Genomic DNA, 25,539 nt, shown 5'->3' with positions numbered 1-25,539 from the left:
GTGTGGTGGCACATACCATAATCTCAGCATTCAGGAGGCTGAAGCAGGAGGATCGCTGTGAGTTCAAGGACAGCCTGGGCTACAAAGTGAGTTCAAGGCCAGGCAAACTGCATAGTGAAATTCTGTCTCAAAAAAGAAAAAAATTAAATTAAAAAATAAAGTCGAATCAAATAAAAGGGCTGAAATCAATGTTGTGTCTCAAATTCAACCCTCGCTAAATGTACCTCAACAAGAGTGATCCCCAAAATATCAACAAAGATAATAATAGTGAATTGCCCTAATTTCCAAACAAAAGCAATAAACAACACCTGATTTCCACATGTCCATTTTCTTTTCTTTTCAACCCGTTATTTATTTCTTACTCACTCCCCCCTCAGTTGCCCAACAAGTTGTTTAAATGAAATTTTCTCACAGTTAAGAAGGGAGATGAATAAGCAAGCTGCTCTGCTTGAAGAGCTGCTCCCTCCCCATTTACTGCAATTCAGTATGGGCATCTGAGAGCCCCAAGGGCAATGGCTCCTGAGCCCCAGAGAAGACTCTTTAATGCAGTTTTTGCACTACTCCCCGGATTATGCCTTCCCAACAAACTTCCCTGGACTGTGGCTCACAATTTGAGATAGGATGCTAGAGCTGATAGAAATAGCCAAGCTAAGGAAGAGGCCTGGGCCGCTCAGCTGCTGATGGACATTTGTAGGGACATTTTCATTGGAAGACTTTTTCTCTTTGTTTGCCTCTGATATCTCTAAAGAAACGGAGATCTCCTCCTTCAGTGCAAAAGAAGCCAAAAGACAGATTAAGGACATGTGTAGCAATATTTTTGGAGGTGGTAACATTGACCATATGTGAGACGGTTACGCATCATCATCTCTAAAGCAGAAATGATTCGCTTGTTTCTGTCTGTTGCCAAGAATAAAGGCAGATTTCCCAGTAAGTCTGCACCTTCTGTGCTTTTTCAAACTCCTCCATCCCCAGCCATCTATTTTTTTCCATCCACTCTGCAAAACTTCGTCTGCTAGTGCAGGTTAGAAATGTCCTTAGTGAGGCCAGTAGAAACGGTTCCTGACTCGCATCCTCGGTACAGCTAACTTAGATGTTATTGCAGGGGGTGGGGAGTGTCCAGTTTAATGACTTCAGTTCCTCCTGTTAAGACGTCCTAGGTTCCATGTTCCCTCTTCTAGAGAGTTTAATGGGCAACGAAGTGAGCAATGAATACACAGTAAAGGAAGCAGAGGAGACATCAGCGAACTCGGGATCCTTCTTAGTGGTTCATGAGCCCAGTAATTGTTAGGAACAGGGCTGACCTGGGAGATGCTCTCTCTAGCTGAGGACAAATCTAGCCAGAGAACTCTCACCTGCCCCCAGTGATGTCAGGTCATAGAGTTCTGTGGACGGTGAGCCAGTTCCTACTCACTTCCTGACACATGGCACCAAGCCTGAGCACAGGTCACTTCCCTTTGTGTGCAGGAAGCATCCTCTTGCCATCGAGGCACATTCAAGGCATAAACTGTACTGTTGTCCTCCCCCACCTCCCTTCCACTCTTCCTCTCATCCCTGCCACCCCCACCTGTGCCTCTGTTTCTTGTATTAACACAGAGCTTGTACTCAAATTAGCATCTTTATCCTCAGAATGCATATTTACATTTCACATTGGCAGGGTTTAAAAAATGATTTTCCCATAGCAAGAGCAACATTATTAAGTGTGTACAAACTTTTGCAGCAAGTTTGCACCTTCGTTGCACCTGAATGATTCATCACTTAAACAGACCACCCCGAGTGTTGGCTCTGTAGCAGGTACCTGCCCCATCTCCTCTCAGAAGTCTAGAACTGGAGGGCATCTCTCTACATGGGAGCAGTTCTTGTCCTTCTAGCCCATTAGCAGAACAGACTTCCCTGACTACAGCTGGGATTCTGTTCTGTTGCTAGGTCATGCGGAGCTGCAGACCTAAGACAGGGTCACGCAGAGACTCGCCAACTGTGCAGAATTGGGAAGGTCACTTCACATTTCTGAGCCTCAGTTATGGACACGATGTGATAGAAAAACACAGTGAATGTTTAAATTTAAAAATTTATTGCAGTAAAAGACATATTGCCATAAACCTCCCCCCTCAAAATCCATCCCCTCCTTCACTTCAGACACACTCATCTCACCATTTTTCCCACTTTCTGCAGCAGTTCTGGAAGTCTTCTTTCCTGAGTGTCTTTAGTTGTGCTGTCCTGGCTGCTTTGGTGTCCTGAGGTGACTTGAAACATTTCCCTTTCATGGTCATTTTTACTTTGGGTAAGCGCCAGAAGTCTCCTGGCACAAGATCCAGTCTATCAGGTGGATGAGAACAGTAATGATTTCTTGACGCTGCCTTGCTGCTCGATGGCACTCAGCAGCAGGGTTTGCAGTTACAATCCCAAAAACAGACTGCCAGAACTGCTTCTAAAAGTGGCAAGAACAATGGGATAAGTGTGTCCCACACTGGAGGGGAAGATTTTGAAGGGGATGAAGAGCAATGTGTCTTTTACTACAAAAAAAGTTTTAATGTTAACTTTTACCATCTATTTGACCATACCTTGTATGTCGGATATGGTAGTGATATCATCTGTCCCTGTGGTTGTTTTGAAAGATTAATTCACATTCCAAACTGTGAAGCAATGTTTTAACCCAACCTGCCATGACTGTTCACCTATGTGCTTGGCATCTGGCTTCTAACTCTTCCTGGTGTTGGTAAAACCCACATGGTGGTGTTTTGCATACATTTAGCAATCAATTGATGGTGACACTTCTCTGCCCTGCCAAGCTGGTCTTCTCCAACGGACAATCCCCACCCTCCCATGGTAAAGGTCCCGCCACAGTTCCCCTGTGGCCCCATCAACGTGGCCCTTGCTGGTGGCCACTCACAACCACAAAGCCACACCAAGCAGGGAAGGATCACTCCATTCCCTGCAGTACCCTAAGTCAGTATAGCTTCGTCCCCAAAGTGAATATAGACAGAAAGTTCTTTCTATTTATTGTAATAGAATACACATATAAAATTGGCCACCGTGATCATTTTAAAGTGTGTGGCTCAGTGGCATTGTGTGCTTACCCAGTGCTAGGCAACCATCACCTTATCTAGTTGCAGAACTTTTTCTGGAACCCAAAAGCAAACCACATACTCGCTAGTAGTGACTCTCCTGAAGCCCCACCACCCACTGCTCTGCTTCCTGTCACTATGCACTTATGTATTCTGGACATTTCGTATAAATGGGATCATATAATATTGGGGCGCTGGTGTCTGGCTTCCTTTGCTTTAGCATTCCATTTTCAGAGCCATTTATTTTGCTTGGACTTTGAGGTCTTTCTTTGCCTGGAACCAGACTTGCACGGGGAAGATGGGCTAGAGTTGCATTTGGAGAATCATTACCAGAATGCACTGAGCAGGATTCCTTTAAAAGTAAGCCAGCCTGCTTCCTTTCTCTCCAGTGTGAGTCTCTGGATCCCTTTCTGGGAAGCTACTCCAGTTCCCAGAGACACCCAGGAAAATGTAAACATCAGCAGTGAATAAGAGTGCCCCCCCCCACCAGGCCCAGCAGGCTCCTGAACTCAGTCCACCACTTTGTCCAAATAGGCTTGACCCAAAAAGGCCAATAAAATACTAAATGGAGATCCTAACTAGCATCTTACAATGCCATAGCACAAAATACTATTGGCTAAAATGGGTAAGGGTGTTGCTAATGATCATACTTCCCTTAGTATCTGAGGACCATTTTGCTTCCTGTCCTTTGCTTGGTAAGCATAAGAGACACTTTTCTCTGGAATCTTTCATGGAATTGCTTTCCACATCGACAGATTCAAGTAACTGGTGATCAAAAACATTTTTTATTTTATCTGCACTAAATACATGCACACATTTTATTTTTCTTTGTCTTTATTCCCTAAAAAGTATATGGTATAGCCACCCCTTCAACAGCATTTGCATTGTATCAGGTATTATAAGTCATTTAGAAACACTAGTTGGTGCATATACTACCTCATTTTATAGAAAAGACTGTATTTTGCTATCCATGGGGTCCTGGGACTACTGCCCATAGAAGCTTTGGAAGAATCTTACATAAATACCATCTAACATAGCTGATAGATCTCTGATGGTGTGTCTGTATTTAAGTGTGGGAAGAAATCTTTAACAAATATTTAAAATGAGAAACTGTTTCTTAATTACAGTTTGAGTGCTGAAAATAAAATATACTTTCAAAAGGTTCAGTGCAGGATTCTTGACTACCCCTTTGCCATATGAAATTATTTATCTGGGATGATTTAGGCTGCCAGCTTTCCCATAATGCTCTTTATTCTCCAGGAAATTCATAGTTCGATGAAATTTTGGCTTGTGTTTCCTTTTCAGAATTGCAAGTTTTCAAATTTTCAGGATGTATTTCTGTTCATCTCCTTCCTTCACAGTTGCTATTGTAGTTAAATATCACATTTAACATTGGCCTACAGATTGTACAGTAGCCAGACACAGAAGAAACAATCATGAAAGAACTTAAATACCAGGCAAGAAAGTAAATGCTTTAATCTTCTGTGCCTTGGGTCAGAGTTTTACCCCAACAAGCATCATTTTATCCACATTCTTTGTAGTTCAAATATGTCCTTGAACCTTCCTAACTTTATTCATCATTTAAAAACAATTCTACTGTGTCCATTTTCACTATGCTTTATAAGACAAGCCATTTAGAGGCACCATATTTTCACTGTTTTGTTGCTTTCATTTTCATATTATTGGGTAGGTGGCTTTGGCATTTTTCAGACCAGACTTACGTTATTTTCCATTCCTCCATGCGCTTCTTTGTTTCCACTACGTACATGAACATATGATTTTTCCTATCATATTTTGCTTACAGATGCCAAATTAGTTTATATAACTCCAGGGGTTTTTGTTTAGGTTTATGCCTTCCCAATCAAGCTGCGGTTACAGGAAAGAAATATCCAAGCGTCACTGACATAAAGATTCAGAGACACATGTGGGACCCTGTCTCATTAGCAGGTTAGGGTCTGTTGCACCTATTCATCTGCCAATATCTCTCTGCCAATATTCCCCAGTCCTTCCTATTTCTAAATGCTGATTTAGATAAATGCTTTTCTAACCAAAATAAAACAGTATGGTATTTAAATCAACCATGACAACAAGCACCAGCATCAGTGCTCCCACTTGAACGAACTCAGGACAGGCTTAATTTGAGTCAGGCAGAAGACTATGGCAGTCAGGTTCCCAAAGTCTGTAACTCCAGTTAGGATACTGAAGATTGTAGGGAATCTTAGGAGGTCAGAACTGAGTGTGACTTCCTAATGTTTAATAAAATGTACTTTTGTACAATAGGAGAAAGAAGGGAGAGATGGCAAACTACATTTTCCTTTTAAAGTTCTGATAAAGGAGAGGATAAACTGGGCAGTTTCTAGTCTGTTAATCTGGAGACTTGCTATCCAGCTGACTCATCTGAGACAAGCTATTAGAGATCACAGTTGGCACTTGCACCCTGGGGATAGTCAAGCCATCATTTCACCAGCTCGTCCTTGAAACAAACCTGATGTAGATACTTGAAATCTGCCTTACACCAAAAACTAATTGAAGCTGGATGTGGTGGCTCATACCTATACCAGTACTTCGAAGGCTGAGGCAGGAAGATGGCTGTGAGTTTGAGGCTAGCCTGGGCTACATAGCAAGACTCTGTCTCAAAAAAAACACAAACCAACAACAACAGAAATGTTGATTGAGAGTGTCTATCTTCCCACTGGTCTTACTATGTAGGTCCTCTACCTTCTGTGTGGTTTAAGTCATTTAAAGTTGCCTACACTTTCACTTGCTAGAGTCCCATTCTCAGCATTGCCCTTAGGGGAGTCACCCAAGCCATACTATTTTCTGGGTGTCTCTCCAGCTTGGGGACATCCTCTCTTCCTGCACTTCCATCTCCTGAATCTTCTCCTACATGCCATGGTCACCATGTTGCTGCCTGGCCCCTGAAGCCCACAGAAGTCACCCCCTCTCTTGCTTCCCCTTGCTTTTTTGGTCAGTGCCCCCCTGTGACTGTCTTGTCCATTAACCTGCACTTACCTTTAGTAGGACTCTAATAGCTACCTGTATACCAGATTATTTCTTATGAATTAATCTTATTTTTGCAAACAAACTCGAAGGTCCTCAAAGGCAGTGTCACCTTTTTAAATCCTATAGATTATCTGGCATTTGATAAATTTCACAAACTATTCTTAACTTTATAAAAGTAATTGCCAAATGGATGTATGTTTATTACTATGTGTTTCCTACAACAACCGTTGAGAATAGTCAATGAATATTCAATTGGTCACTCATGTATAGCTCTATTTATTTTCTTTAGAAACCACTTTGAAGATATCAAAGTATAGTACAACAACCATTGATAATCTCCTACCACTTTTGTCTGTAACTCACTATTATTTGTCTATTTGTTTTCCTGAGAAACTATCTTATAGATAACAATATGTAAAACAACAACTATTGATAATTTCCTACCACTTTGTCTGTAATTTGGTAAGCCCCCCTATTACTATTATCCTGCTTTTACTCTTTAAAATAATAAAAAAAGTAATTGCCAGTTAGATTTTCTATGAAGAAAATTCTGAGATACTGTCTATATATGATTCCATGTATTTTTCAATAATATGTTTGTTGTGTCAAGGAAGGTGTAGCATATCATATCATTTTTACATTTTACATTTTTTTTAAATTAGTACTTCTAAAAACAAGGTCTAGCTTAATGTTGCAACTGAGAATTACTGCCTTTGGAAATTTTGACTAATTCTAGGTAGGAGAAGAGCAGGAAAACTTTGCAGCCACAGCCTATAGGTTCAAGATTGATCCTTGTAATTATTTATCCATAAGCTTGTTGGAAAGCTTGTAGACTGAGGTTTATGTGAAGAAGGCCATGAACTTGGTTTTCAGAAGTAATTGCTCTAAACAACACTTTGGCTTCCTGCTGCAGACATCCCTCCATGCTTGATGGAGAGAGAAGAACAAATCTTGTGTGCTCAGTACTAAGATGGCTTTGCCCCCCACCAACTCTTACCTTCCACATAACAGAAAAATCTTGAAAGATGATTTCACTCTCCTAGCTCCTTATTTGTCCTTGAGGTGCTAATGTATCTAAATATCACACCATACATTTCACAGCCACTTACTATACTCCTTCTGGTCTGGGTCCTTTGTCTCTTTGATCAATAGGCAAAAATATAGAAATAAAATAAAAAAATCAAAACTCAAATGCAGAGTTTTGACTCTGCAAAACTGAGAAGCATGTTCTATCTTTAAATTTAAAAAATAACACTGTAGAAACTTGAAACCAAGATGTCTAAGCAAATTGGTGGAGGTCTGAAGTAGCAGGTGAAAATGATACCATTAATGGTATTGATGATGGATGGAAAGGAGATTACAAACAATTTAGTGTTCTGTTCTAAACTCCAGTCAAGCATTTACCAAAAGAATTAAACTGGCTGAACTTTGAAAGTCTAAATCAAACCTTGAAAGCATGAGTGTATTTCACAAACAGTATTGGAAGGAAGAGAAGGAGAAAGTACTTGAAGAATAATCTCCATTTTTTTGTGCACCTGCTTTAAAAGCAACGCTTTTAAAGTAATACTATGTTTAAGAGGAATGTCTGATGTCTTAGTCTTTGGACCTAAGTTGTAAAAATTTCCGAAGAAGTGATTTTATTTCTCCCGGAGTCTCACATTCCTCTTTTTAAGTTTACTTTTTTATTGTATGTTTGTGATACATAATACGTTGATTTTGGAGAACCGGTGCATACACATACTGCATCTTGATCGTTTTTACTCTTCTTGTTCCCCTTAACTCTCCCTTTTCCCTTTTTCCCTGATCCCCTTTCCACCTCCAAAAAGTCTAGCACCTTATCTCTTACCATCTCACCTCTATTTCCTCTTAAAATTACTCATGATTTTGGGTTTCTCATGTAAGAGAAACCACATGATATTTAACCCTCTGCACCTGATTTATCTCATATTACATCATAGTCCCAAGATCCATCTATTTTTCTACAAATAACTCAAATGTATCCTTCTTTATGACTGAGTAGTACTCCCTTGTATATATGCCACATTTTCTTTATGCATTCATCATTTATCTGTTGATAGGGATCTAGGACATTTCCAAGGTTTAGCTGTTGTTAAACCCTATTAATACTAAAGTACATCAGGAGTAGAGACTCTAGTCTCATGCTAAGGTCCCTTTGTTTCCTTGCAGCTACCTCATCCCTGAACTCCCAACTGCAACAGCTGCAGCAGCTCCAACAACTCCAGCAGCAACAGCAGCAGCAACATCAGCAGCAGCAGCAGCAACAGCAACAGCAGCAGCAACAGCAGCCGCCCCCTGCACCACCGACCAACCAGCAGCCCCAGCAGTCCCAGCCCACCCCACAGGCCCCCCAACCACTACCCACCTCCCAGCCTTCAGCAGCTCCTGCACCCCAGCTGCTACAGGCCCCGCAGCCTCAGCAGCAGCACCAGCCCCACTCTCACCCCCAGAACCAGAGCCAGTCATCGCCAACCCAACAGAGCTCCAGCCCCCCTCAGAAACCCAGCCAGTCTCCAGGCCATGGCCTTCCATCTCCGCTCACGCCTCCCACCCCTCTGCAGGTAGGTGTGCTCGCTGACCCACCAGAAGACCTTATGGTGGGATCTTGTGCCGGCCCCAAAAGTGCAGCAAAATAAGCAGACCCAGAGAGATGAAGATCCTGTGTTCTCCCTAACAAATAGAATTTAAAAGAGATGACCAAAGAAAGGCAGAAGGGAGACTATTATTAAACCAGAGGAAGGGGGAAAGGGGAAGAGAGTGAGTGTAAGGGGGAGTAATTGATCAAAATATGTTAGATACATTGAAAGCCCTCCCCCCACAAGCATGTGAAACGGGGGGATCTGGTGAGGGAGGTGATGGGGGAAATTATTAAAGTATGTTGTGTGCATGTACAAAAAATAAAAAATAAAAAATAAAATAAAATAAAATAGATCTCTTAGACCCAGGGAAGGGGAAGCAGAAAGCAGGTGGCTGGGGAATGCATGTAAACGAAACAAATAGAAGGCCCTTGATGTTGCCCTCGGAAGAATAAATGTTATCTCCTTCCTCTGCGAGAGGCCAGCACTGTAAGTGCACTTGTAGCCTGTAATAATTCCACTTTATGATACTTTTTGAAGGCAGCAAAGATAGCATCCAATTAAAATTATTACTAGCACAGTTTTGTAGCCCCGTGGAGGGCTGCATCTGCTGTCCATGAGGCACGGTGGTTATTTCTCTATATTATGAATACAGCAGTGTCTTACCTTAAGTACTTTCTGCTCTTTTGTTTTTATTTTTCTAAAGACTCTCTGGGGTTAGAAGGGCAAAGAAATTTAGCCCCAGTCTTGCGTCCCAGATTCCAACCATTACTCCATCGACTAACAAGTACTCTAAATTCACACCCAGAGTCACAGTAAATATGCATCTTTATAAAATAATACAGCTGCTCTGTACTTACTTTATTACCGTGAGACTGAGGGCATCAACAATAGATGCTTCAGGTTAATCATGAAAGCACATCTTTAACTTGCCATTATTAAGAAGGAAAGAAGAGGAGCATTCAGGAGTATACAGTAGTACTTCACTTCACAAACTTAATTTTTTTCATGATCCTGGTCACAGAATTTGTTCCATGATTTTGGCTGCAACGAATTGGAAAAATTAAGAATTGCAGAAATCAAATTCATGAACTGAGTTACCGCTATGTAACTTTTACATTTCAAAAGACATTCTTAACATAGAAAGTTTTAAAATGAATTAGCTTCCAAACATAATGAAGGACGCTATCACATCAGATCTGGAAAGCCAGACTTACATAAGGACATTTCTCCTAGTAAGATTTCAGATCACTTCCTGTACTTATAATACAGTGACACGATCCAATAGTGAGTTTACACTCTCATCTCAAATGCCAACACAACCCCCTTTCTCGGTGACAAACCTCAGTTGGTCCAGCCCTCCCCAACCCAAAGATGACAGTAACAGTGGCATCCATAGATGCTATGCAGAAAGTACATAAAATCAAGACAGACTGGTGCACTGACAGAAGGCAGGTGGATTAAGAACATAGTATTTCAAGTCTGACTTTATCTGTTGCCTGTAGCTTTGTCTCACTGAATTTGGGTTCTCAATGTGGCCCAAAGTTTTTCTGAGAATGAAAATATTTGGGTGAGATGATTGCGTTTTCCTGGTTACATGGGTGGGGTAACTTTCAATATAAAAATTTTCCTGAGTCAGGTTTGAAGATGTATTTCTATAAATATTATAAGGGTGAGACAACCAAATACATTTTTAAAAAATAGTCTTTAATGGACACTGACATCTGTGTTAGTCACTTTTCCTTTGCTGGGACAAAATACTCAATATCTGAAGCTTAAAGGAGGAAAGGTTTATTTTGGCTCATGGTTTTAGCGGATTCAGTCCACACTTGGCTGGCTTCCAAGGCAAGAAGGGTATGGTGGTAGGACACGTGAGAGGAAAGCTGCTCACCCTATGGCAGCCAGAAAGCAGAGACAGAAGGGAGGAGCAGGGGGTAAGTACACCCCCTGCCAGACCACACCCTCAGTTACCACCTCCAGCCAGGCCCAACCTCCTAACAGCACACTCATCCATGAACTTATCAATTCATTGACGAGGGTAGCATCCCATGATCCCATCGCCTTCCAAACACATGAGACTTTTGGGAGACTTTTTAGAACTAAACCATAACATCTTAGGAGACAGTAGGGGTAATCAAACTTTCAAAATGCATAATTAGAACAACCCTAATGTTTTCAGCATCTAGAATTCTACTGTATTAGTCTGAAAAATGAGTTTAATGCTTTTTCACAACAGGTCAATTAGATGTCCCCATGTACCACACAATTAAGCACTCCTTACCCAGACACCAAAATAGGCAAAATTATCAAAAGAAAAACAGTTGCCCAGCTCTAGGCGATGAAGTACAGTACTTACATCTATGCTTGAGTGAGGTCTACAATCTAGCATTCTTTCCCAGTGAGTAAAAATAGTCTTGGGGGCTCTGTGGACATCAGCCTTCCCTGAAAACTGTCAGCATCTTTAAATAGCTACCAGGCAGTGAGACTGTCGTGTAGACAAGCCCATTTGAACGACTGTTGGTAGGACTTTAGACGAAGTGACCACTTTGTTTCATAGAAATAAATTCTCCTAAATGTTCTAAATTGGCCAGGCATGATGGTGCACACCTATAACCCTAGCACTCAGGAGGCTGAGGCAGGAGAATTGCTGAAAATTTAAGGCCAGCCTGGGCTACATAGTGAGTTCAGGCCAGCCTGAATTATATAACAAGACCCTGCATCATAAAACAAATAAACAAAAAAGTTCTAAAAAAGTTATCTTAACAACTTCCCATGGAAATAAAGGGCTTTTTATTTTATTTGTGCAACAAATAAAGACTTGGAACCATGTTCCTTTCTTTATAACTCTGAAAGAATGTTCTAATTCTTCATTGTTGAGGTTTCAATTATGAACTTAATAAATATATTTAGAGTCTATTTATACAATAGATAATTTCTTCTGTAGATCTAATTAATGGATGACCACCGAAGGAATAACTTCATACAGATTTTAAAAACATTACTGAGTAGATGTAGAACTGATTTTGAATAGGTCTCTGTCAGTAGGAATAAAAGGACTTTTTTCCATTTATTACATAGCAAAGAAAATGGCAAATTTCATGGTTTAAATTTTTTTCAGCACAAGCTGCAGGGTTTTTGAGTTTGTAGAACATGCAATGCTTGAACTTTTTGAAAAGAAAACTATTTAAAAGGAACTGCAAAGATATTTAATTCCCAAAGGTAATGATCTTTATGAACTAGAATGAAGTGCTTCTGTTTGAAAATTATTAAGGGAATAAAGATCAACTAAATTCATATATGACAGCTTCAATTTCATTCTTCAATTCTTTATTTTCATGTGGGATTTATCTTTTTACATTATTCAAAATCCATTTGAGAGATATTCATTTAGAGCTATGCAGTATAGATTATTAGGGAAAGCTAGTTGGAAGGTTTTCTTTTCTGCTTTAAAAATTTTTGAAAGATAACTATTATTTCTAAAACTATACCGATACTGTCATGTCTTCAGGAAAAAAAATGAAAGAAGGTTGTGAAAGTTTATTTTGGTAAGGTCATTTCTCAAGATGAAAAACAAAAGTTAATAGTGCAGGCGGGTAGTAACACTCTAGACAAAAATTCTCCAAATAGCTCTCATCAGGTTTTTCTGTAAAATTGCAGTATAATTTTATTTCACGATTTTACTCAATCCCATGAAATGGATTACAAAACCAACTTGTTGTTTTAAGACAGATTTGAGTCGAAAGTATTATCCCTTCAGACAAGCCCCGGATAGATGAACAACTTTGTTCATTAATTTTGATCACTCACAGCTATGGGAGGTCAGACATTAGAGTGGATAGCAGCAGCTGGACCCTTCACGTCTGTCATTGGTCTCTCTACTGGGACTCAAGACCTGGCCACTCACTACTTCTTTCTTTCCCAGGAGGCATGAGAAATGTTCCAAACATAAAATACAGGTACAATGCGTCCAGGAGCAAGGCAGTGTAAAAGGCAGGAATTTTGGAATAACATCCAAAATTAAATTTAAGAAAAGAATATGTGGGACAAACAAGTTAGCCCTTGGATGCAGGATTGACATCTGTCCACACACCTTAATTTTATTTTAGCTCATCAGCCAGACTGTGCCAAAATCTAAGACTAGAAATCTAAAATGGTTTTAGAAAGAAATAAATCAGAAGTATATGGAAGCAAACTTTTGCAGGGAAAAGACAAGATCTAATCATTCCTGGTTAGAAAAAGCAACTACTAATTCTGGTTTGAGAATGTAACTTTGATCTTGATAAAGATTCCTTAAGCATAAGAATGATAAAGCAAATGCTATCTTTTGTCACTTTCAAAGTAACTTATTTTGGAAAATATTCTTTGAGTGTCTCTTTTTTCCTTTTCACTGGAGACATCCCACGTGTTTTTGCAAGAGCCCTACAGTGTGCATTTTCCCCCCTCAGTGGTCTGGAGATGGAATGAGCTTGGTTGAGGACAGCTATTGTGTCCTGGCAAGAAAACATCCCGGAAGGTTGTACCTCCTTTCTAGTTCTGGCGCTGCCAGCAGCTAACTCACAGGTGGGGACTAGTCACTGTAGCTCTGGGGTTCGTATTGGTTATTGGTGAACTGTTGACTTCTCAGGTCTTTTCCAGGCCCATGCATTATGATCTAAATGTGGGTAAGGCTCTGGCATTTTATTGGCTATTGAAAACATGGTAGTCTTAAAGATTCACTGAGCATTCTTCAAGGTCAGATGAATTTCTCCCTACTCAGCTGGGTGGCAAAGTGGAAAGGGAGTGGGGGACAGACATAAGTGGCTTAATGATAGCAGGAGCAGATTTTATCTTAGCCAGAGAGTCCAAATTAAAGTCAAGTTTTTATCCACAGAGAGTCACTGCTGTAAGCGCTGCTCTCAGACGGTTTTCACACACCTACACATTACAGAAGCTTAGGGAACCAAATGCTGCATTTAACCTTGGCCATCTTGCATGGCAGGAAGCAGGATGATCTTTTCCTTTTCTTGTTGCATTGCACATTTTAATAAATAACAGAGGGAGAGAGAGATGAGTGGAAATAAGAACAGGAAAGCTATCTATGCTTGTATGAGGAACGAGGGGCATGGTCACCTCCTCAAAGGTGAAGGTTCTTGAGAGATAGCGTGAAATGTATTCTCAAACGCGCATCTGATAAAGGAAAGGTGTAGTGATACTCGGGCGTATGTAATCAAACTACATCAGATGTCACCTCTGTTCCAGTGGGCATGACCTTTTGATCTTCTCATTTGGAATGGTCCCCCAAGTGACAAACTTAGCATTAACTTCTAAAATGTATATGTTATGGGGAAGGTGGGGCACTGTCACCCTTTTTATGGTACTGAAGGTTTAACCCAGGACCTTTGCACCAAATTACATACTCAGCCCTTTGTTTTATTTTATTGTCTTTTTTTCTTATTATTTTATGACAGGGTCTTGGTAAGTTACCCAGGCTAACCTGAAGTTTGCACACCTTCCTGCCTCAGCCTTCCAGAGTTTTGGGATTACAGGCATGCTTTACCATCCACCATATCCAGCATACATTATCAATTTTTCTTCAGTTCCAGAGGTTGAACCCAGGGCCTTCACATCAAACTACATCCCGAACTCATTTTATAGTTTATTTTGAGACAGGATCTCACCAAGTTACCAAGTTACCCAGTCTAGACTTGAACTTGTGAGCCTCCTGCCTCAGCTTCCTGGAGTGCTAGGATTACAGGTGTGCACCACCACACCATGCTTACATTGTCACTTTTTAAAACAAAGCACCTAAACCCTGGAGAAGTTCTATAAGATTTTCATCCTCTAAAAACTAATGCTGTCCAACTGTGAGTCCCTTCCGAGATCATAAGAAAGATTCAGTGTCCTGGACCAAACTCATTCTCCCAGGAGAAACTAGTCTTGATCAATCTAATGCAGTATTAAGGGGCTGGGGATTTAGCTCAGCGGCAAAGTGCCTGCCTGGCAAGCGCAAGGTCGTGAGTTCAGTTCCTGGTACTGGAGAAAAACCAAAACCAAAAATAAATAAATAAATAAAATAAAATTTTAATGCAGTATTAGTCAAGGTTCTGCGAACTAAAATTTTTCATTTATAAAGAGAAAGGGTAACATTAGATGCTTTTTAAAACTTCAGTTCTACTTGAAGTTATGTTATAAATCCTAAAACTGGGTAGTATCGAATGATCTACAACCCCTTATACAATCTCTGGTGTGCTCAGTGTAAACTCTAATGGGACCCAGATATCTCTGCACAGGGCTGAATCACTTGCAGAATTTTCCTAGCAGGGACAAAGACCAAGATGAGTCCATGAGGTTTTTAAAGGCACAATTTAAGGGTGCACCCAAAAATGCAATAATCAGAATAGATAATAGAAATTTCCAAAATTCCATAATTAACAAAGATTCAAATTTTAAAATGCAGAGTCAGTAACAATTTTGAACTCTACTGGAGCCTGAGGCAAAAAGGGGAAAATTATAATATGATATTTCATTGATCATGAGTTCAAGCACTCGTTTTTACTTTTGAAGTATTGTATTAAGATGTTGTTTATCTTGTGGCTGTGTTTTTTGGACACATCCTTAAATTTTATGCCTCACTCTGCTCACCCTCATTCCTCCAAGCTTTGCTAGTTGTGGGAATGATTTAGTTAGCAAACATTCTCCAAGGTCAGTAGTGTTCTGTCCACTGTAAATTTCAGCTAGGTCTTGAATCCTGCCTACTAGTTGAACTTGAAAAATGCACCAAATTCTGCACTGTAGAAAAATAAATGCATGGTGGATAATGGATTGGGGCTGGGAGGGCGTTGCAAATCCATCTTTCCCACTGAATAAGACTAATAAACCAATCAGTTTTGATAGAATTGAAATGTTATGACAATCAAATAATTCTTTTGGCTGCCATTTTACTGAGCTAATTTAAGTTTTATGAAATTAAGTAAGTGTGATGAAGCAGATAGAACTATCACTATGTAGACAACATTCTCCCAGAGCAATCAGAACTATGAGCACCTTTGGAAATTGAATCCACACAGGCTGAGCAGAGGTTCCTCTTGGACTAAACATCCAGGGAAAACTTGATTATCATGGAAGGGAAACTCAAACTCAGAGAGTTATTGTAAAGATTAAATATAGCATAGTAATGGAAATGTTTTGTATGCTATCAATTTGAACCACTTAACAGTCCAATTATTCTAATACAGAATAATCAAAAATTGTACATTATTGTTAATTTAGAAGTTTAATTTATAACAGGAAATAATATAAAAATGACAATTGTATCAAATTTATTCAATATAAGAATCAACTGGTTGAAATTACACTTGCCTGAGTGAAGCTCAGGACAAACTGTTGAGCTGTTAAGCAAGTGTTGATTAGTCTGCAGATATGAAAGAAGCCAGGTGTGTTAGTGTATGCCTGTAATCCCAGCAATCAGGAGGCTGAGGCAGGAGGATCTTTGCAAGTTCAAGACCAGCTTGGGTTACTAAATGAGCTCAAGGCCAGCCTGAACTGCATAGCGAGACCCTCTCTCAAAAAGACAAAACAAAAAAAAGAGTATTAATTTATTTCTGTGGATATTTCCATCTAGAAGACTGAGGTCTTCATTCATCATTCATTCACTCTACAATAGGTCAGGTGGGACATGGGAATCCCTTTACCCAACTGTATTAAGCACTGAATAAAATAAACAAAATATATTTACCCATATACTGTGCAAGGGACAATTTTTCCTTTTATGAAAGAAAGGAAATCTCCTTTAAAAAACCTTCAGTTCAACATCACTGACATTTCAAAGAATTTATTACAAGCATTTGAGATCCAGGAGGAACAACAAAGTTTATATTGCTTTGAGAGTGGCAGGGGGAAAAATTAGTTTACCAAGAATATACTTATAGACTGTAGTGCTTCTTTGTCATTGCCTAGATTTACCATCCCTGTGTACTGCTGTACAGATTAGTCAAATCATGTAGAAAGGGGTTTCACGAAGCAGCTTTTGTGTTCACACCACCAGCTATGGAAAGTCTTGTCAAACACCATTGATAGAAAGGGTGCTAGACCAGGGAGGGAGTGTAAAGATTCTTGCAGGATTTGAGCATAGCAATTATAATTTCTCCAAGAAAACAGATCCACTCTGATAATGACAGTGGGTCAGACCCACAGGCTGTCTACAGGAAGGTCAGCAATGAGCCTGGAACCACACGTACTGCCCACTCCCATCATTGTCTGTGGGCTGCTGGCTGATAAGCTGACCACAAAGTCTCGTTCAGAATGCTTCTGAAACAGTGGTGCCTTCATGTGCACACATGTGGGTTTTAGTGGCAATTGGAGATGCCCAGAGTGTGCTGGCTGGCACTCTGCTCTGAAAAGGCAAACCTTACCCAATCTCTAGGTGAATTTAATGTAACATTCTAGTACTTTTATTATATTATGTCTCATCTTTTAGTCTCAGTTCATTTCCCACAGGTTTGGAGAAAATTTTCCATGGGTTTTTAAACTGACTTCTGAAGCATAGGCAAGCAAGTGAATATTGTCTAGGCTGTAAAGAAACTTTTATCAATATCTGAAAACATGTATTGAGGACCTATGGTGTGCAATGCAGCCCTAAGGAAATTTTACAAACAAGGCAGCAGCTTAGAGAGTGTAGCTTTCACAATCAGACAGACCTGGGTTCAAATGCTGGCTCTTCTGGATGCTTGGGTCAAGTCAGTACATCCCTCTGCAACTCCCTTTCCTTAGTGGTTGGAGGGTTGATGTAATGATTAAATAGCTTATATGAAAACATCTACTTTGGTTTCCAGTAGAAAGATGGTGCCTGCCTTTTTCCCTTCCTTGACTGTAGTTGTCATAATCTATGGAGGAATCTGTCTCAGTTACTTTTCTTTAGACTGTCTCAGTTACTTTTCTTCATTTCTCAGACAAAATACCCAACACCTAAAGTTAAAGGAGGAAAGATTTATTTCAGCTCATAGTTTGTAGAGGTTTCACCATAAATGGCTGGCTCCAAGGCAAGATGGCATGGCAAAGGAATATCACAGAGGAGAAACAGTCCATGGCAGGCAGAAGCAGCAAAAGCATCCAAGCAGCAAGTAACAAACAACAAGCAATGACCCTCTCTCTGTCCCTTATGTCTTATCCAGGCTACCCACCCTTAGTATGGATAGCACTCACACACTCAATCCTGGCATCACATCCTTGATCCCTGCGTCACACACCCTAGATCAGTCACTTCTGAAAAGCCCCACATATTACTGTGTGAGATTATGGGGGGACATCTAGATGTAAGTCATAACACACACACTTGAATTGAGCACTGCCATATGGCATGGAGATATAAAAATGCATGTGTACACACTAAAAATTTGTGCTGCAACCTGGAAAACCCACACTGGTCAAAATGATGTTAATAATTTCACATGAGTTTTGTCATATTGAGGAGGGGCTCTTAAAAGAGGTGGTATGGAGCACAGCAACACAAGGCAAGCCTGTACCAGGGGTGACTCAGGGAGGTATGGAGTCTTGAGGAGGTTTAGAGAAGAAAGAGAACTGTAGCCATGCATAAACCTAATATTACTAACCATACACTAAAGACTTCTCACTTGAACCCACAGAACCTGTTTCACCACCAATATTATTAAGAATAATTTTGCTTTTTCTAAATTCTCTTAAGCTGTAGTCCCCCATATGTAGATAGAGGGGAAGACTCTTGATGCTAGTTCTGCCACTAACTTTAGGACAAGTCACAAAATCTCTTTGGGACACAGTTGTAACACTTATTACATGAAAATTTATATTGGATGATGTTTAAGTCCTTTCTACCTCCACATTTTCCTTATGAAATAACACAAAGAACATTTTATTCTATGGAAAGATTGCTATGTGCAACATCATTAATGCAACTTGTAATTTTAAAGGTGCATTTTTACATTCATTATTTCATGCATGGTCTCATGAGTTCATGGCTCTAATCAGAATAATCACAATCATTTATCAATTGACCTCAATGTATTTTAGACTCTGTAAGTACTTCAATATCCATGTTCTCTTCATAACCACCCAAAAAGCCAAAAATTATCTTCAAATCTGAAGAAACTGGATCTCCAAAAGTTAAAACAATTTCTTATATATGTATATCTAATAATGACTGAATTGAGATTTCAGACTTGGTCTGACTTCACATTTTCACCATTTATATTTACCACTTCTGCAATGCCCACTTGATTTTTAGGGAAATGCATATTATTTCTTTATTTGACTACCAACATTTTTCAAAGTAGCAATTTCCACTGTGTGCACCAGTTTCAAGGAACTTTTTTGACAACAGATTCCAGGATGGATAGATGGATCAATAGAGAAACAGAGACAGAGAAAGAGATGCTTACTGTATGCTGCTCCTAGATAGCTCTCAAATTGAAAGCTAGAAGATAGCCTGGGGTAGAGTTGTTAAATAATTAAAATTTTATCTAAGAATTTTCAAAACTTATGTAACCACTGGTCCATTTTTTGTCCCAAGTAATGCTGACTAATATTAATGAACCCCCTTCAGGAGCCATCACTCTTGGGCTACCTTCTCTCATAATTGTAGGATCAGTCCAACTAAAATAACCTGCCATTTCCATATGCAGAACAGTACGCAGAAACCCACAGCCTGGGTCCAATAGGCTGAGGTGTGAGGAAATGAGAACACAGAAAGATGCAGATAAAAACGAATGTAAAAACTCAAAATCAAAGCAAGAGCAACAAAAGGTGAAGACTGAAGATCGTCCTTATAAGTTGGAAGTGAGCAAAATCACCTGGTTAAAAGTCTGAAGAGGGGTAGCTCCTCATAGCACCTGAAGTCTGAGGCCTTCAGATGACCCCCTTCTCTCTCTCCTTTTCTTCACTGCCCCGTTTTCTTCCTTTCTCTAACCACTACATTGAGTTGAACTCCCCCTCCAGAGCATAGGCAATAAATGCGCACGGGATGCTGGACGGCACATCCCCAGGCAAACCCACCTCCACATCTTTTGACAGAAGAATTCCCGTCACTCATGATATCTCGTAGCCCTGATGTCTTCACTCCCCACCCTGTGTTTTAAAAGGGTTTGGATTTCAAACTAAAAATCAAATCAATCTGAAGTCTGTATGGCAAGCCAGGAAGAAGTCATCTAAACTCCATGCCTGTAAGGGCATTCTCTTAGTTATCAGGCTCCCACACTGCTCTTTTGCCATATGTCTTTAAAAATGGACTCTCAGAGGCACTGGTGTTTTCTTTCCCTTTCATCCTCTACTGCTAAGAACTAAATTGGTCATTCTAGCCGGAAACACCAGTGCTGGGGTCCTGTGGGTATAAGACAAGGCAGAGAAAGACACCATGTTGAGAATATCAGCCCCATAGTCGCCTCTGTCACACAGACGAGGCACTTGCTTGGCCAAGATCCAGGGGTTCCTTGGAGAGGCTTTCTACTGGAGAGGGCCATTCTGTGTCCTTGATCGCTCGGTGGGGATGCCTCTGAGGTCACGGATGAATGCTGCCAGTGCAGAGAGAGCTTTGCATTTGTATGCTGTGGGCTCTGCTCTCAGAACTAGTGGCTGTGTCTGAAAGCCCAGTTGGGCTCCAATCAATGCAACTTTCCAGCCCAACACATTTTGTCTGAACTGTCCTTTCACAGGGATCGGCTGGCACCAGCACTTACTTTTCGACACCAGAAGATATTTTGCTGTCAGAAGAAAGAAGTAAAGTTAGGGATCCCCTTCTTTTTCTCAGCTGGACTCCAGACCCTACCTGAGACTGGCTGCTTTTTCCATAGTGGAGCTCTCTGCCCTTGTATTAGGAGGTTGAAAATGCAGCATTTAAAGAGAACAGTGCAAAGTTTAAGGGTTCAAGGAGGAGAAAGTAAAAAGAGAAACCCTCTTTCTCCCCCATAAGAAAGCTCTCCAGAGTGCCTGGAAGGCTTGGAATGTTCTCTTTTTTAATTAGAAGGAAAATAACTTTGTATGTTCAAGGTCCTGAAAAGTAATATTCAGTAGAATCGTTACCACCTCTAGTGCTCTCTACTCACAGAAGGAATCTGATCAAACTAGGGCTAAAGCCAAATGGTCCCTGGAACCCACCTGAACAGGCAGGAAGTTAATGAAGGCAGAAAGCAAGGACAGGGTCTATTCCCAGCTCCCTGAAGTATAGGGATCCTCTGAAATCCATTTTAAGCATCTTCAAACCACAATCAACATACCATTCTCATTCTCCATTGGCCACCTTCAGTGATAAACTGTGTCTTCTAACCAAAAGGGAAGACCTCCCTGTAATCAACTTTGGGGGCTTTGGGACCTTCCCTGGCTGCTGACTGTCCCCCCATTGTCTTTCACAAGCCACACCAACTCCAAATAGCTGAGGTCACACCCACACCCCTCCAGCTATATTTTATCCAAATCCTTCAGGTTTTTGTTTTGTTTTGTTTTTTTAAGGAAATTTCCAAACTCTGTGCTCACAGGTCCTCAACCCTGGATGTACACTGGGATTAATCATGAGTTTTTCATTTTTAAAAAATATAGTACCAAAGCCTAGGGCCCACCCAAAAATTCTAATTGAGCCTGCACATTCAAAGTTTTGAACTTCCTAGGAAATCTCAATATAGAGCCACAGGCTAGGACAATTATTTTTGGTCTTGTAAACAAGCTCCAGATTATTCATTTATAGAAAAAAAATTCCTACTCTTTTCTTATACAAAATGCTTTTTAAATGTTGTCTACATGAGTCAGCATGACTTTATTTCTATTTATAATAATTTCTAAAGAGAATGAGCTAGTACCTTCTCTGCCCTATCCCTCCTCAGACTAACACCCTACAAGGAGTGAAAATAGCCTTATCTACATTTTGGTCTCTACTCGAGCTTCTCTCAGACTCCAAAGGTGAGTTAATAACCCCATAGGGGTTATTCCCCTATAGGAGGGGAAAAAAATCCCTCAAATTTACTGATTTATAGCTGAAACTCAAAACGTAATAGGAATAGATAACCCTTTCATAATCTTTAACATTCTCTTAAAACAAGAACAATGGTTACTGATTGAAAGCTTATTAGATGTCCCACCTGCCACTAGACACTGGGCCACCTAGTCAGCACCAGGATTTCCCAATCTTTCATTCACCCATGACTCCCCTAGGATCCCAATCACTACAGATTCAGAGTCAGTGCTTCCTGGAGGGAGCTCATCCCAGATCCCACATTTCTAACCAGCTGCTAGGTGATGGGTACTGCTGGGCCTCGGACCACACCTTGAAGAGCAAAGCTCTGTTCAGTGAACCTTGCCATCACACTAGCTCCTTTTCACAGATGAAGAATTAGATGTGAGGGCTTGGGAGATGCAAGGTTCAAATTAGGGCCTATCTCACATCAGAACCATGTCCACTCTATTAACCTGCTTCCTTTCTTATTGTGGGGTTTCCGTCTTCATAAAGAGACCTCATTTAAGTTGCATCATTTCTGTCCATACAGTTGAAGATGGTAGAGATAGTACTGTTGAAGGAAAGATTCTTTTTCCTTCCTGTCTCATCTTTGCTTTGCTCTAAATCTTAATCTCATCATTGCTCACACATGAGTAGCTCTGAGGTCGGACATGAGAAGATCACACATCCTTTTCCTTTTCTTGTTGAAATCATCTCCACCAGATTGAGACAGAATTACAAAGAGATTACAATGGTCCATGACCACTAAGATAGAGCTGAGATAGCCAACGGTATCCATGTGAGGAGTCAGAAAGTCTCACACAAATTTTTAGACTATAAACCATCTTGCTAGATGACTGACAATCACACCTACCTATGGCTCTACCATCTTTCACACAACAATCTAAGTGCTTTTGTCTTCGTCACCTTCCTGGTCATTGGGACAAAATACCCAACATGCACAACTTCAAAAAAGAAAAGCTTGTTTTGGCTCACACTGTGAGCCTGGGGTCAGCTGGCTCCAATGCAAAAACAGGAGGGCAGAGAGGCCAGGGGAGGAAAAGGTGCTCAACCCATAGCAGCTAGGCAGCAAAGAGAGAAGGAGGAGCCAAGGTCATAAATAGAGTCTTACGGGTCGCACCTCAGAGACCCATCCCCAGCCAGGCCCCACATCCTAACTGCACATTCAGCTATGAAATCTTCAATGCACAAATCTCCTGATAGGTCCAGTGTCTCCGTGACCCAAACACCTTCCACACACATGAGAATTTTGAAGGACATTTTAAATCTAAACCATAATAACAGTTAAGATTGTCTCCCTCAGTAGGGAGAGGAGGAGGCTTCACCATACTCTTTGGCAGCAAATGTCAGGCTACAGGCAAGACACCGGCAAAATCATCCTGAAAATGTGGTGGCCATACAGAGTCAGAATGCAGTTGCTCTTCTGTGGCTTCGGATCATATAGGGGTAACTAGTGGAAATTCTTTACCATCTTAATAGGGATGATGGTAGGCTATATACAAAATGACATTCAAATTCAGCATTTTGACTCTGGCCACACGTCTTTTTAAAAAATGGCAGTGCCTGGTAGAATGGGGATTTACTTTATAGCAACTGGGAGTGGTGACATCACTGTAAAATCAGAGAAAACATGAGCACGGTGGTGCACATTGTAATCCCAGAACTCTAGGAGGCTGAGGCCAGAAGATTGATATTTCAAGCCCAGCCCAGGCAAATTAGCAATTTAGTGAGATCCTGTCTCAGAAATAAAAAGCATTTAAAAAGTTTGGGGATATAGCTCAGAGCGGAGGCCTAGGTTCAATCCCCAGTACTAACAACAACAACAAAAAAAAAATTGTTTTGTAAAAGGGGTAAAAACCTTCAGAAATCCCCTGCCACTACCCCTTGAAGTTCTTGTGCTGTCATTATATTTCCTGTGAGAAGGCTGTGAACCTAGAACCCCAGACAGACCCTTGACACCTCCCCAGTGTCTACCTCTAGCAGACTGGACCACAGGTTCTGCTGATTTAACAGCTTTGAAAAGAAGTCATATTAACACCTCCATCTTCAAGGAACAGAACCTAACAGAACTCGGGCAAATATCAGCTTTAGGATGCATGAAGAAATGGCCTGGCTGACCTAAAAGAAAAAATATTGGAAAAATAAACTCTTAAGCCTTGCCACCACAAACCCAATTTGTTTATGGCTGTGTCTTTTCATTCAAGGGCTACACTATGTGTACATACATACTGTCACTCATATAGTTATATGCATATGTATTCTATATTTGTGTATAGTACTTGTGTATCGTATGTGTGTGTGTATATATATGTATGTACACATTCATATACACACACAGGGGTGATTGCATATATATATATATCTATATATATATATTATTTTTTTTTAATCTTTTTTTAGAAAGACCAATGCAGGGATTTTGCCAAGTGTCCACTTGGGGTTATCCATGTAGTTGGGCAGCTCGGCAGAGGGCAAGCACAGGAAAGAATGACATTGGGGCTTTTCTTGCCTTCCTCTCCTGCCTGGGACATTTTTCAGAGAATGACTAAGCAGAGCTGGAGATTATGCATTAGCCTAAGTGTGAATGGTTGATTGCCAGTGCTCCCGCCGGCCCTCCCCGGAGGTGATTGACTGGGGCTGCGGGTCTTCACACTGGATGCCTGGATTTGACTCAGAAAGTCTGCCAAGTCTTTTACTGGGAAATTTATCTTAATTAGATCTGAAAGACCTGCCACAGCAGAATAGTCACACCGATTAAAATGAAAAACAGGAGAAATTACTGATCAAATTAATCATAATGTCGGGTTACAGCTGTAGGTCTGATGTAATTTGCCACTCCAGTGAGTTACATCGGCCTCAGCTTGGGAAGGAAGCTGGCTTGACTCTGATCCGTAACACCCGCCAGCTCTAGGCGCCCGGCAGGAGGCTGATTCCATTCATTTTCCTGGCTGCCCTGACCTCCCCGCTGCAACTGGAAACAAATCAGGCACCAAACATATGGGGGGGGGGGGGGGAACGGTAAACAAGAAATATTTTCTTACCCAAGGATTGTACTATTGTACTAGTTCAAAATGGTGAGCTTTTAAAACTCGGCCAGCTGGGTTTGGGGCCTTGCTTGTACTGGCTTGGATTGTGCTTTCCGTTTTTCCACTTAACCTCGTTTTAGTTTTACTCAGGGTGATCTGACATTGATTAGATGCAGAATGGGAATCCAAAGGTCAGAGGACAAAACCTTTAGCTCTGAGCAATGGGGAAAAAACCTTTAGAAAAATATCTTTGCCAACATGGCTGTACAACTAAGGCATGGATTGAAGTAATCTAAAGTGTCAGGACCAAGAAAGAGGAAGTCTATGTTAGGAGATTGGATTGTTTCAACATTGTTTCAATCCGTGGTCCCAGGATTCTAACTTTTAAATAAACACCATTTTGATAAGATACATGTGCTCAGAGGTGAGACTATTTTTTTTTTAATGAAAACAAATCAGAATCGAAATTCTTTTCACTCTGTACCACTGAATGTTTACAAAAATGGTCAGCCCATTAAGGTCACAAAGAAGGAGACCCCAAAGCACATCCCTGTCTAGACTTTCAGTTGAGACTTCTCAAAAGTTAAAATTCAGAAGCAGTGTAGGACCTCTCTCTGAATTATCAGGCAATGAGGTGACAGGAAGCCCAGCCTCTGGACCATCTTAAAACAGGGATCATTGAGAAGGAACAGGGAAGGGATCTCCTCCCCTCCTCAGGAGGAGCTAAATGCTTTGGAGTAGTCAGACTGCTCTTTCTGGCCACCTAATGGGTTGTCCACATCCCATTTACTTCTGGATCTCGTGTTGACACCCTTTGCCCCTTGTGTGATTCACAGTTTCCCTTCTTCCTGCCCAGAATGAATCTGTACATTTGTAACCAGGAGTAGGAAAATAGATCATCA

General features: G+C 40.7%; 1 protein-coding gene across 1 annotated transcript in view; it reads left to right on the top strand.

Moving 5' to 3' along the window:
* The window catches only part of Pou6f2 (POU class 6 homeobox 2), a 475,860-nt gene that overhangs the window by 346,480 nt on the left and 103,841 nt on the right, over positions 1 to 25,539 (top strand). Inside the window, exon 6 of the mRNA XM_005397733.2 lies at positions 8,253 to 8,644. Coding sequence (XP_005397790.1) covers positions 8,253 to 8,644 — 392 coding nt within the window. The remainder of the gene's footprint in view (positions 1 to 8,252; positions 8,645 to 25,539) is intronic.

This window comes from Chinchilla lanigera, unplaced genomic scaffold, assembly GCF_000276665.1.
Source record: "Chinchilla lanigera isolate Chin_1 unplaced genomic scaffold, ChiLan1.0 scaffold00059, whole genome shotgun sequence".
NCBI lineage: Eukaryota > Metazoa > Chordata > Mammalia > Rodentia > Chinchillidae > Chinchilla > Chinchilla lanigera.
Note: the sequence above shows the minus strand (reverse complement) of the source record. Positions and strands in the feature narration are given on the sequence as shown.